At 42.6% G+C, this 13,569-nt stretch overlaps 1 protein-coding gene and 1 long non-coding RNA gene across 2 annotated transcripts in view; one reads left to right on the forward strand and one right to left on the reverse strand.

Annotated features, from left to right (window-relative positions):
* Nucleotides 1–45: 45 nt before the first annotated feature.
* Nucleotides 46–13,569, reverse strand: part of LOC119015405 (NLR family CARD domain-containing protein 3-like) — a 29,403-nt gene continuing 15,879 nt past the window's right edge. Inside the window, 9 exon segments of the mRNA XM_037091361.1 lie at nucleotides 46–1,166; nucleotides 1,293–1,339; nucleotides 3,386–3,559; nucleotides 3,997–4,201; nucleotides 4,204–4,268; nucleotides 4,270–6,115; nucleotides 6,292–6,520; nucleotides 6,660–6,738; nucleotides 7,716–7,920. Coding sequence (XP_036947256.1) covers nucleotides 589–1,166; nucleotides 1,293–1,339; nucleotides 3,386–3,559; nucleotides 3,997–4,201; nucleotides 4,204–4,268; nucleotides 4,270–6,115; nucleotides 6,292–6,520; nucleotides 6,660–6,738; nucleotides 7,716–7,903 — 3,411 coding nt within the window. The 5' untranslated portion in view covers nucleotides 7,904–7,920 and the 3' untranslated portion in view covers nucleotides 46–588.
* On the forward strand, nucleotides 11,062–13,068 carry LOC119015410. The gene is made up of 3 exons (XR_005073335.1): nucleotides 11,062–11,204; nucleotides 11,807–11,898; nucleotides 12,945–13,068. It is a non-coding gene; the product is annotated as an uncharacterized LOC119015410 (long non-coding RNA).

The following is a 13,569-nucleotide window of genomic DNA, read 5'->3' on the forward strand; positions in this document are numbered from 1 at the left end:
CACTCTTTGTTTTGGACCCACAAAACACTGAGAGAAACACAATGATTGTCATTAAAATGTCTTTTCTTCTCATATAATAATCACACAGAAATGAACAGATGTTGTGCAGTTTATCACGTCACTACGGACATAATTACATGTGTTAACCAACACCATCAAACTTTTGGTTTCATCATCAGAAACACATGAAACAAGTCAGAGAGTTTCAGGTGGAGTGTCGAGTTCATTTGATCATATTTTACTGTCCATTCACAACTTTGTTCACAATGATTCTTTACAATTAAAGCTGCAGACGAGTCAATGTTTTCTGTTTCTTACATTTCACTAATAGTTCTGGATTTTATTGGAACAAGAGCCAGAATTCAAAACAACACATGACAGAAAGTACAAGTCAACACAATTTACACAATTTAATGGAAGAAGTTTAAAATGTAAATGAAAAATCTTTTCAATCAGTTTGAATCATTTTGTACAAAGTTGATGATGAATTTATTACAAGAAGCTGAAAGATTGATGTGACTGTGATCCTGTACAGACTCAACTGTTCAGCACTGACAATGTTTCTGTGACAGGAGGAGACTCTGCACACTAAACACCACACAGACGCACTGAACCGGGACTGGACCAGAAGAACCCAAATCCAGGATAAAGAGGTTCAGTGAATGTGGTGTTGAAGGTGTGGAGGTGGATCAGTGAGTCAGAGGAGACTCTGTAGAAGGACAGAGTGCCAGCAGGACAGTTCACATACACTGCTACTCTACCAGAGGAGGAGGAGGAGGAGGAGGAGGAGGAGGAGGAGGAGGAGGAGGAGGAGGAGGACAGGACTGTTTCTCTGTTATTGTGCAAGACATAGTAACAACCATCATCAGAGCACCACAGACTCCAGGACTGATCATTCCATCCAAACTCACAGTCTTCACTGACTCCTCTCCTTCTGATTCTTCTGTAACTCACTGATATAGAAACTCTTCCTCTCCACTCGACCTCCCAGTAACAGCGACCAGTCAGACCAGTTCTACACAGCAGCTGAGGCCAGTAGCACTCAAACCTCTCTGGATGATCAGGATATGACTGATTGTCCTTCACACGTGTCATCTTCCTGTTGTTGTCAGACAGTTTGACGTATCTGTCGACTGTGTTTGTGTCGACTGTGAGCTCACAGGAATCTGATGGAGAGAAAAAGACACAACACAGCTGCAGTTATTAATGTGTCATCAGTGTGATGATGACATCACACATGTGAATGAGTGATGTCACCGTGTTTTGAGGAATCAAAGTAAAAAGACACTCACATCTCCACGGACCTGGTGTCAAACATCGGACTCCAGCAGGCTCCACCCTGAAAGGAGGAGGGGGGTCAGAGCAGCACATCCTCTTTCAGCATGCAAACATGGACATGACATGACTCTCATACACAGAAACACAATCTGTCCATCAGGCTGCTTCTCCCTGTTCTCCCTGAACCTCTTCACCTCTGCCACTCTCCTCACACACTGAGAGTGAGCCACAGGATGTTGGTGTGTGTGAAAGAGGACGACAACATCTGAGAACACACACAAACCTCTTGTTGGATTTATCACTTCATCTTTATTTTATTGGATGTTGTTGCTGTTTCCTGTGGGCGACCTGACGCTTGCTGTTTGATCCAATGTCAACTTGTGCTCATGTTTCTATATTATAGGACTTTTGGATTCGGACGTCAGAACTTCTGAGGTCCGATTCCTGTTTGAAGCTTGGAGGGCTTTTCTGAATCTCAGCTGCACAGTCTGCTTTTTGTTCTTGTTGTGTTTCTGCTGCTTTGTTTTACTGTACAAAGAGACAAATACAATTTATACGTAATAAATCAATCAGAAAACATTGGACGTTGGTTCTCGACCTCTGACACAAAACCAAGTGACAGAGACTCCCAGACTGTTTCCCTCCAGAACCTCACAAGTGTAACTGAAGCTGTTTGTGATAGAACTGAAGCAGGTCTGTGATGAATCAGTGTCGCCCCCTGGTGGGTAATTAGCTGAAGTACGGTCAGAGACACTGGAGTACATGAGAGGAGTTTTTAGAATATTTCATGTCGTAGTAAGAGATCGTCTGAAGTGAAGTCTTTATTTCTTCACATAGAAACTTGAGCTCATCTGTTCTGTTAGAATATATATTACATGTCCTTTTTATTCTCAGTGCACGGCTCAGGCTGCATTCACAATGTACATTTATCTTTTTATTTCATTTTTTAAATTCAAATCCAAATTCAAATGTCTTTATTGGCACGATGTGACACAAACATGTCACCAAAGCAAGAAAAGAAGAATATTGTAGTGTAAAGACTAGTACAGTAGATCAAAAACACAACATAGATGTAACTCTAACCAAAGCTGACCATAACAGCACAACAGTAAATAATAAGTGTCATCACATATAACATGAACAACTCTCAGCTGACTGACTACCCCAAAACTCACCAAACTTGGAAAATACGTCACACCTGCCGAAGAATTTCATAATGAATTGTCGTCCTCAATTTCCACCACAAGGTGGTGCTATAATCAAGTAAAGTGCGTTTTGGATTATAATAGGCTTTGTCGCACATTCAAACACTTTATATCCACGCGTTCACTGAATTGTGCTGAATCTTGCCATTTCCTCCTGATGTTTTTTTCCACAAATTCACGGCTCCACCTTAAAGACTCACACAGAAAGCAGACACTGCGGCTCCTACAGAGGCGTGACGGTACATGTCATGATCATGATGTCTGTGTGTTTTCAAGGTGTTTCCCCAGTGTCCTTCTGTCAGTCTAAACCTGAGGACAGTTTATAATCATATGGATGCTGTTGTGATTGAGATCCTGACCCACGAAACATCCTGGAAAGTGACAATGTTACATTTTTCACTCTAAATTACATAATTAGATAATTACCATCAGCAAACTCGATGGTGTCTGATTCTGTCACTCGGGGGGATGGAGGTAAAGTTCACTGAAGTCTTGGTCTGGAGGGCATGTCACCGTCATGGAGATTTATTTTTCAGCACAAACACTTGGTGAGTTAAAGTTTTTTGTTGGTGACAGACGCTGTGTTTCACACAGAAATGTGATTTAGAGTCGGGAGGACAGATGCTTCTCCACATATAACTGCAGTATGTTTTTCCACATATAAGCTGCCAAAGACAGTTACAGTTACTACATTAATGTTGTTTGGTCCTGTAACGTTGCTTTGTGGGACATTCCTCTTTATTTAGTTGAGTGAGGGACCAACAGAGGCGGATCAGCGCTGGAGCAAAATTTCACCCCTCGCTGCCTCCAAGGAAATTCTCACAGAGGCAGAGGTGGAGAATTGGTGCAGCAGTGTGAATGGGGCTACTGACTGTCTGTGGCTGCAGCAGGACTCTTCATACCTGAGAGTGTCCAGTCTCCAGCCTGGATCCTCCAGTCGAGCAGAAAGCTGCTTCACTCCTGAGTCTCCTGGATGATTGTAGCTCAGGTCCAGCTCTCTCAGATGGGAGGGGTTGGAGTCCAGAGCTGAGACCAGAGAAGTACAGCCTTCCTCTGTGATCAGACAGCCTGACAGCCTGCAGACACACAAAACAACACACATCACACATCAGCTGAGAGTCCTGATAATTCAGTGCACATCTGTGTTTAAGGGTTTAACGTTTATAATATCGTTTTCAGAGGTGGAATGAAACCGTCCCCCCATTCCACCTTTGTAACTTTCACACCTACAGAAAGGTGGAATATTGACGCAAGATTCCTGACTTGAAGAGGCAGTGTGAATGATCTCTCTGTCTCTCTCTCTCTCTCAACCAAACCAGTTGAGACAGATGGCAGCCAACCACTTAGTCTGGTTCTGCTCGAGGTTTCTGTCTGTTAAAATGTAGTATTTTCTCAACACTGTGTTGAGTGCTTGCTCATAGGGGACATGTTGGAATTATATCAGGAGTATGATCAAGACCTGCTCCAATTGTTAAGTTACATAAAATAATGAAATAAAATAATGAATCCTGACCTGAGAGTTTCAAGGACACAGTGTGGACTCTTCAGTTCAGCAGAAAGTAGCTTCACTCCTGAATCCTGCAGGTTGTTGTTACTCAGGTCCAGCTCTCTCAGACTAGAGGACTGGGAGCTGAGAACTGAGGACAGAGCTTCACAGCTTCTCTCTGAGAGGTTACAGCCACTCAGTCTGGATAAAGAATAATGAGCAGAACAAGATAATTATTTCTATTTGGGTCAATAACAGCACATTTACTGCATTCTGAAGAAACTTCTCCACACTTACAGAGCTTTGTTGGAGGCTTTGACCACTGGCAGCAGCCTCAGAAGAGCCTCCTCTGAAGCAGAGTATTTCTTCAGGTCAAACACATCCAGATCTTCTTCTGATGACAGTAAGATGAAGACCAGAGCTGACCACTGAGCAGGAGACAGTTTATCTGTGGAGAGACGTCCTGATCTCAGGTACTGTTGGATCTCCTCCACTAGAGAACCATCGTTCAGTTCATTCAGACAGTGGAACAGATTGATGCTTCTCTCTGGAGACAGATTCTCACTGATCTTCTCCTTGATGTACTGGACTGTTTTCTGATTGGTCTGTGAGCTACTTCCTGTCTGTGTCTGCAGACCTTTTAGGAGAGTCTGATTGGTCTGCAGTGAAAGACCCAGGAGGAAGCGGAGGAACAAGTCCAGGTGTCCATTTGGACTCTGTAAGGCCTCGTCTACAAAACTCTGGAGGTGCTGTGTCAGTGCAACATCGTTTTTTCTTGCTTCATACTCCTGGGAGTTGATGGGATGTGTTGGTTTGTCTCTGTATAGTTTAGACCACCAGGATGTTGACTGCTTTTCTTCTACCGGCAAATTTGCTCTAGAGTTGATGAACGTCAGATGGACATGAAGAGCAGCCAGAAACTCCTGAACACTCAGATGGATGAAGCAGAACACCTTGTCCTGGTACAGTCCTCTCTCCTCTTTAAAGATCTGTGTGAACACTCCTGAGTACACTGAGGCTGCTCTGATATCGATGCCACACTCTGTCAGGTCTGATTCATAGAAGATCAGGTTTCCTTTCTGCAGCTGATCAAAAGCCAGTTTTCCCAGAGACTCAATCATCTTCCTGCTCTCTGGAGTCCAGTGTGGATCTGTCTCAGCTCCTCCATCATACTTGACCTTCTTCACTTTGGTCTGAACCACCAGGAAGTGGATGTACATCTCAGTCAGGGTCTTGGGCAGCTCTCCTCCCTCTCTGGTCTTCAACACATCCTCCAGAACTGTAGCAGTGATCCAGCAGAAGACTGGGATGTGGCACATGATGTGGAGGCTTCGTGATGTCTTGATGTGGGAGATGATTCTGCTGGCCTGCTCCTCATCTCTGAATCTCTTCCTGAAGTACTCCTCCTTCTGTGGGTCAGTGAACCCTCTGACCTCTGTCACCATGTCAACACACCCAGGAGGGATCTGATTGGCTGCTGCAGGTCGTGTGGTTATCCAGAGGCGAGCAGAGGGAAGCAGTTTCCCCCTGATGAGGTTTGTCAGCAGCACATCCACTGAGGTGGACTCTCTAACATCAGTCAGGATCTCAGTGTTGTGGAAGTCCAGAGGAAGTCGACACTCATCCAGACCGTCAAAGATGAAAACAACCTGGAACTCTTCAAAGCTGCAGATTTCTTTGGTTTCAGTGAAGAAGTGATGAACAAGTTCAACCAAGCTGAACTTTTTCTCTTTCAGCACATTCAGCTCTCTGAAAGTGAATGGAAATGTGAACTGTATGTCCTGGTTGGCTTTGTCTTCAGCCCAGTCCAGAGTGAACTTCTGTGTTAAGACTGTTTTCCCGATGCCAGCCACTCCCTTTGTCATCACTCTTCTGATTGGTTCGTCTCTTCCAGGTGAGGCTTTAAAGATGTCTTCCTGTCTGATTGTTGTTTCTGGTCTGTGTGGTTTCCTGGATGCTGTTTCAATCTGTCTGACCTCATGTTCATCATTGACCTCTGCAGTCCCTCCCTCTGTGATGTAGAGCTCTGTGTAGATCTGATTCAGAAGGGTTGGGTTTCCTGCTTTAGCGATCCCCTCAAACACACACTGGAACTTCTTCTGAAGGTCAGATTTAAGTTTACGCTGACAAACTGCAGCAACATGTTCTAAATGAACACACAACAAAAAAGATCATCAAGTAATTTACGAAGAAAATAAGACAATTTCCTTCCCCTAAAGTAGCACATGTAAAAATGTTTTTCATGTTTTTCCTCCATCTGTTGAGACATTACAAACTGTCTCATTGATCCATCATGTTAAATCTTTAGTGAAATCCTCTTACTGCTCTGCAGACGGTCAGCCAGCTCCTCCTGCTTCATTCTCCTCAGGAAGTGAAGTGTGATCTTCAGAAATGCCTCTCTGCTGCTCCTCCTCTGCTCTTCATCCTCACCATCCAACACCTCCTCATCCTCCCTCTGATTCTCTAAGCATTCTGGGTAATCTGAACTCAGAACCTTGTGGACCTTCTTCAGCTCGTTCTTCACAAAAGTCACAATGTTCTCCTCCAGCAGCTGAAACAGAATATTATGTGAATGACAACATTTGACATCAGATCCATGTTGGACAGATTCACCACTGGTCTGTAAAGTGCAGCATGGAGATTATTGTGAACAGACTGGATGTAAAAGTAGTTGTTGTTCATGTACAGACCATAAATATGGAGTCCAGGTGTGTCTGATGCTGCTGGACAGACGGACCTCTGGGAACCTCTGAGCTCTCCTGGTCGACTCTGTGGAGGAATCATGAAGAATCAGTCACATTGTGTCTGTCCCATCCTGTCTTCTCCTACTCACTATTGTCTTAGAGCCCAGGATGTGTAAGAAACACACAGAAACTACACAATCTGAAGCGTCCCAGTGGATCTAATCAGAGAAACATGGACGCTCGCTGCAAACAGGTGTTTGAATGGAAAGTCTGTGAACTTCAGATCAACTACAGCAGCTGATTTAACAGCTGAAGGCACTTTGAGAAAAGACAGGAGGAGTCGGCTGCTAACACATACTGTCAAAGACTGAGACTGAGCTCAGATCAACTGAATCAAAGTGAGAATAACAACTACAAACTGTTTTACTGCACGTTTCACAAACAAACACTATCTCAAAAAAAGATGAGGTTAAATCATCAGATGGTAAACTGGACTGAAGAGATGAAGACTGGTTTCACATGTGAGAATATAAATGTACTAAAGAAAAACAATGATGAAAAAAACAACAAGTTTAAACAAATTTCTCTGAATAAATAACATAAAACATGAATCAGTCACATATTAATGTTATTAACAGCTCACCCCTTTACAGCGGAAGGTTTTTCTTCTTTAAAATTAAATAAATCACCCTTTGACCGGTCACTCTTGAAGGACACACAGCTGGGCTCAGGTCCAGGTCCAGTAGAGGCTGGTCTCCTGTTGGACAGAGAAGAAGACCACCAGAGATGTTAATTCACTTTCTAGTCTTCAGACACAGAAGCTTCTGTCCATAAAATAGTGGAAAACATCAGGAATAAACCTTCAGAGAATATTGGACCAAACTAATTCAATAAAGTGAAATGAAGAGTTGAAGACTGGTTCTATTGGGCAGCTTTCTAAAGTGAGAAGATAAATTTAAGTGAAGAAGAACGAAGCTGAAAATAAACATCAGGTTTCAAAAAACATCTTTCTCTACTGTTAAAACATGAATCAGTCACATATTAATGTTATTAACAGCTCACCTCTTTACAGCAGGAGCTGGTTGTCCTTTAAAATCAATGAAACGACCGATTGACCGGTCACTCTTGAAGGACACACAGCTGGGCTCAGGTCCAGGTCCAGGTCCAGGTCCAGGTCCAGGTTCAGGTCCAGTGGTTTTAGAGGGAGGGCCTCCCTCCTCTCTGTCCTCACACTGATTCATGCTGCTCATCTCACACACACTTTCATCTGGAGAGGAAACACAAATCATTCATCTGCACATCAACTGAAATCAGCCTTTGGCTCAGAAACACTCTTGAAGGACAAAATGTCTGAAAGTCGACGTCCTCTTCTAACATTTAAACTCAGAGCACATTATTCCACAACTCACTGACTCTATTAATACATATTTCACTAAATGACATCAAACCAAAACTAAATCAGGTCATTAAATCAGTTTGTATTCTGTTTCTTATTGTTCTCTACTAACAAAGTCGCTCACAGCAGTGATGTGAAATCTGGAGACAAATGTGAAAATGTCTTCTGACAGAAAAGTGACTGATGCAGGACCTGTCTTCACTGATCTGCAGGAAGGAACGTGATGTCATCAGTGTGAGGTTTATTTCAAAATAAAAGACTTTTGTCGCATAGTAACACCAGTGACTCCACAGGACGATCTCACATTATGTTTTTAATTATATTTATGTCACTTCTATGTAAACATTATCACATTTTACAGGGTATAAAAACAGTCACTGTCCTTCTGTTCATGACTGTGGAGACTTTCTGTGCAGCTTGGAGTGTTAAATAACTGATTAAATACAAATACTGACAAGTTGATTTAACCAAGAGGCAGAAATTGTTCTAATAACCTGTTGTGTTATTATAAAATATGAAAGTCTCAGGTGTGTTCAGGTGGGTTTTGTCTGTAGAGGCTATGACGTCTCTCACTGACGTCACGTCTCCTGTCAGAACATCAGCTGCTGGACTTGGATCAGTCCACTAGATGACGTCATGACGCTGTGGCGGAGTCAACACACACGTTTCTCTGATATCTTTTAATCTAAAAGAGTCAATCTGGTCATCTGATGTTTATTTAAAACATTTATCTGCAAAGTAAAAATTAGAATCTCTTCCTCTGAGAAGTTATCAGGAGCAGAAATACTCGAGCAACGTAACGGACCTACTTTAAGTACTAACACTGAGAGCCGACGTGTTCCTGCTGACCGCTGCTCAGTGATGAAGTTCTCTTTGTATTAGTGAAATAAAGCTTCAGACTCCTGGATGTCCTCTTACTGCCTCCTCATCAGTCCTGGACTGTAAATACAATCACAGATTATTCACCGACACCAACAGTTTGGTGCGTCAGACACAAAATGGCGGACGTGTGTCCGGACGCTCCGAGTTTAAACTCGTTTGTTGGGAGTAACAAACAACCGAGCTTCACTTTTTGTGCTGTTTCCGGTGTAACAATGAAAAGCAGCGCTTGTGTTAGCGAGTCCAACATGTCAGATTCATTACATTACCTTCAGCTGGAGGTTCAGACGGCCAATACAGGTGCGCAACATACCTGTGAGAGAAAGTGAAAATAAACTGTGAGGAGGAAACACCCAGAGAGGCGTGTGACTGACTGGGAGTCTTCCTGTTAGACTGAGGGCGCTGCAGCACGACCCACACATGTGTTGGAGAAACAGGTTTGCTGAAGTTGTGCTGTTGTACTGACTACTTTAACTGTGTGGCAGCTCTTTATTTACTGCAGCAAAGGATTGTGGGTATTTCTACCACTCCTTATTCTTAACAGATGTGGGCCTGAATAAGTTTAACCCTTTTTTATTCACGTGGACATCAGGTCTAAAAATCACCTAAACTACTCTGGTATTGAACCCACAACCTCAGGGGTACTGATCAGGCATCTATCAGCCTGAGCTGCTGGATCTGACTGGTGCTTTTAGTTTCTGTCAGATTTCACTGTTTTGAACCTCAGTACTCAAAAAAAAAAATCAATCAAGACTCCAAACTTCCAGCCCTGGTTTCACCTGCTGCGCTAACAGGACACAGCAACCAAAGACTCTCTCAGAGGTTTTCACTCATTCTGAGCAGGAACTTTGTAAAAAGTCAGGAGCTTTTGAGTCTTTTATTTTAAGTGTAATTTCAGAACTCAGACAAACTCCAAAATTGAACCTGGAATCTCAGAACTTCATGGTAGCACCTTAAACCACTGAGCTACCTGGACATATACTTCAGAAGAGTTTGATTGAATTAAATTAAAGCTCCCACAGAGGAAGACCGAAGACCACCAAGAGACTGGAGCTGCTGATGAAAGATATTCTTCATTTAGTCAAAGACTTCAGACTCTCTCAAAAGTTTTTACTCCTTCTTCTGAGCAGTAACTTCACGAAGAGTCAAGCCCCCCCCCCCCAAAAAAAAAAAAAAAATCAATCAAACTTTGAACCTACAACCTCAAAACTCCTAATCCAAGCGTCACCCTGCTGAGCTAACAGGACAACAAGAACAAAGAGGCTCTCAGAGTTTTTCACTTGTTTTTCTGAACACCAACTTTAAAGAGTCAAGATTCAAACCCACAACCTCCAGACCAGCTCATCAGATACCTGAATGTCCTGCTTTTGACTATTTTATCTGAAGAACTGTCTTCAAAACTCAGACTGACTCAAGGATCAAACTCACAACCTCAGAACTTCATGACAGTCCTTCAACACACTGAGCTACCTGGACATCAGGTGTCTTAACCTGAACTTTAGTTTGTGTTTTATTTTGTGCTTTATTTCTTCAAACTGTGGATGTGCAATTTTTTTGCTCTACTTTTTTTTGCTGTACTTTGGAGGATGGTGCACGGCATTAAATGGTTAAATAAAAACATTTGACTTGACTTGATTTTCATTATTGTCACACTTTGCCTCTAACTTTATTTGTCTACCTGCACGCAATGAACATTATCCAATCAAACAACATCACAGTTCCTCATTAATGTTTTGATGCACTGTAAGAACCAAAATTACCTGTTTTGGTGATAAATGACCCAAAGTGACCCGATCATAGTCATGGAGAGAGGACGTGACATCTGTTAGCTCAGTTGGTAGAGCAGGTGCACCATGTATAGAGGCTTTGTCCTCTGCAGTGGATCCGGGTTCGAGTCCCGGTCTGGAGCCCTTTGCAGTGTGTCGTTCCTCCTGTTTCCTGTCACATCTTCAATTAATCTGTCAGTAAAGGCCAATATATTACTTTAATTTAAAAGTCAAACCTGCTGTTACTGAGACTTTCCTCAGATTAAAACGCTTTGCGTGAAAATAATCTGCTTTGCAGCATTTACATTCTAACAGCACGCTGCTTGTGTGTCAATGGTCGTTTTGTCAATAAAGCTCGTTTGAATCCAGGTGAAGCCGTTTGCCCAATCAGAGGTTGAGACGTCACACTTCCGGTCTGTCTCGTATGGCCCCAGTCAGCTCGCAGGTCTCTCTGTTTGTCCACCGACATGCTGACGGTCGGACGCTTCGTGTGAGCAGCAGATAACTAAAGTAAGTGTTTCATTCATCTGTTACATGTTTTCACCGGCTGTCTGGATACTTCGCATGTCGCTCCAGCGACAGTAACCGAGCTAACACTGCTGTCCGTGTAGCTAACTAACAGCTAGCTGCCATTAGCTTGTTAGCTCCGCTGTGTTGTGCCGTGAACAAACAGTTTCAGTGAAGAATGATGGCACTCGAGTGAAATGAAGCGTTTACTGCACATTTGGACTCATATAATGTTAAATTAAATGGCAAGAACGCTTCAAATCAAGATATCTGACGAGCGTTTTCCATGCTAGCTTAGCAACGCTAGCAAATGAGCGTTAATTGAAAGTAACTCGCTGCAGCTGTGCAGCAAGTCTGCATTTAATCAGGTACAAATTAAACTCGTTTGTGTCTAAATCTTAAACAGCCAGTGACGAAATTAACCAGGTTTGAGTTCCTCAGGTACCATATTCTGCTACTTTATTGTTCCACTCTGCTTGTACATTTGATTTAAACACACGTAAGTAGGCAAGAGTTCGACTGAAAGTTTATTATTGAAACAGTTAAGTCAAGCAGCTCTATGACTGAACATGTAACATTTGTGTTAAACTTTTTTTTTCTTTCAGATTCCCTCTATGACTTCTGGAGCGGGTCCGAGAGCGACGGGCACAGCCGGCAGCGACTTCCAGCACCGGGTCGCTTCACTCGACCAGATGAGGTCCGTTCTTTTTGCTGTTCCAGTCTCATCCCTCAGAGGGAAGTGAGACTGTGAGAAACATCAGATCCACCTGCCTCATAGGTCTGCAGCCAACACAATTTCAGATGCTCATTTTTGCAAGTGAAGTGTTTTGTGCTTAGCTTTAGCATCCAGTGCTAGTACCTGTCTGATATCATGAAATAAAAACACCATGTTTGATTCAGTTTTTATTGAGCCAAAATATTGATGTGCAGTTTGATCCTTTGATGCATTTCATGGGAGAGATAAATTGGCTTTATTTCTAATGTGTTCCAAAAATACTGTAGCATTGAAGTTGATAATTGTTTATGACAGTGAAATAAAGGTCATAGCTGATAAAGAACATGCAGTCAAATGAAGTTTACTGTTGTCTGCAGTGAAAACAACTCATGAATACAGAATTTGAGACAAACACAGAAGGAAACAAATTCAGACTTCTAGTGAATTTATTGAAATTTGTTACAAGTACCAAATAACTTCCATACACATTAAACAAAAACATTTAAACATGCTTGAAAAATGTAGAATGTCTAGAAGATAACACAGCAGCTTTTCACAATAAAATGTAGTTCAGCTGTTTGAACCCCTCGTCTTCTACAGGAACTGAGACCAAGATGACTGATGGTCTAGAAAAAGCTTTGTTAAAAATGATTTTAAAATAACTCAACTATGAATGTATTTCCAAGTATAACAGTATTATACTTGGAAATGCATTCATAGTTGTCATTTTAAAATCATTCTAACAAAAGGCTTTTCCCCCAGACGAGTTGTCATCTTTGTCTCAGTTCATGTAGAAGACGAGGGGTTCAAACAGCTGAACTACATTTTATTGTGAAAAGCTGCTGTGTTATCTTCTAGACATTCTACATTTTAAGCATGTTTAAATGTTTGTTTAATGTGTATGGAAGTTATTTGGTGTAAAAGACATAACGGTGAGTTCCCTCTCAGGATCTGACGCACCTGGAAGAAGAAGAAAAAGTTCACTGTTAGCAACAAGAATCTGACAGAAAGTTATTTCCTCATCACAGGATGGTTTTCAAACCTTTCACACCTGCTACCTTTTCACCAGCGAGTCCTTCAGGCCTCGTCAGCTGGTCCCGGGGTCAGCCCTTCTTATGGTGCAGGGCTGAGTTTCCTCTGAACGTCTGAAACAAATCACATGCAGACAGAATCAGACAGAAACACTACAGGCGGTAGAAAGTGACACAAACCAGCTGAGCCTGGTGTCCCACGTACCTGCTGATAGTTAACGCAGTGCAGCTGCTCGCCTGGCAGATCTACCACAGCAAGAAGCTGCTGGACCAGAGGTTCACCTGCACACAGGACCAGAAGAAGAAATCAGCTCATCTGAGCTTCTGTGAGGACAAAGAGGAGCGACTCCCAAAACTGTTGTGCTCCTCTGTCACCAGTTTCTACATTTCTGTTAGAATTGTCCTGGACTGCTGCCGTCCGTCTGTACATGAATCCTCTCGGCCTTTTCATCATTCACACGCTGCAACATGGAAGTTGCTGTTGTGGAAACATTAAAAATACATTTAAATCAGACTGGATCGTCTGTCGCCGGTTCTGAAGTCATTTAGCACTCAGCCTGTTGTGGAGTTAAAACTCTCCCTATACGGTGAGGCAGGTATTATTGTGGAATAAAGCTAACAT

The sequence above is a fragment of the Acanthopagrus latus genome, chromosome 24, assembly GCF_904848185.1.
Source record: "Acanthopagrus latus isolate v.2019 chromosome 24, fAcaLat1.1, whole genome shotgun sequence".
Lineage (NCBI taxonomy): Eukaryota > Metazoa > Chordata > Actinopteri > Spariformes > Sparidae > Acanthopagrus > Acanthopagrus latus.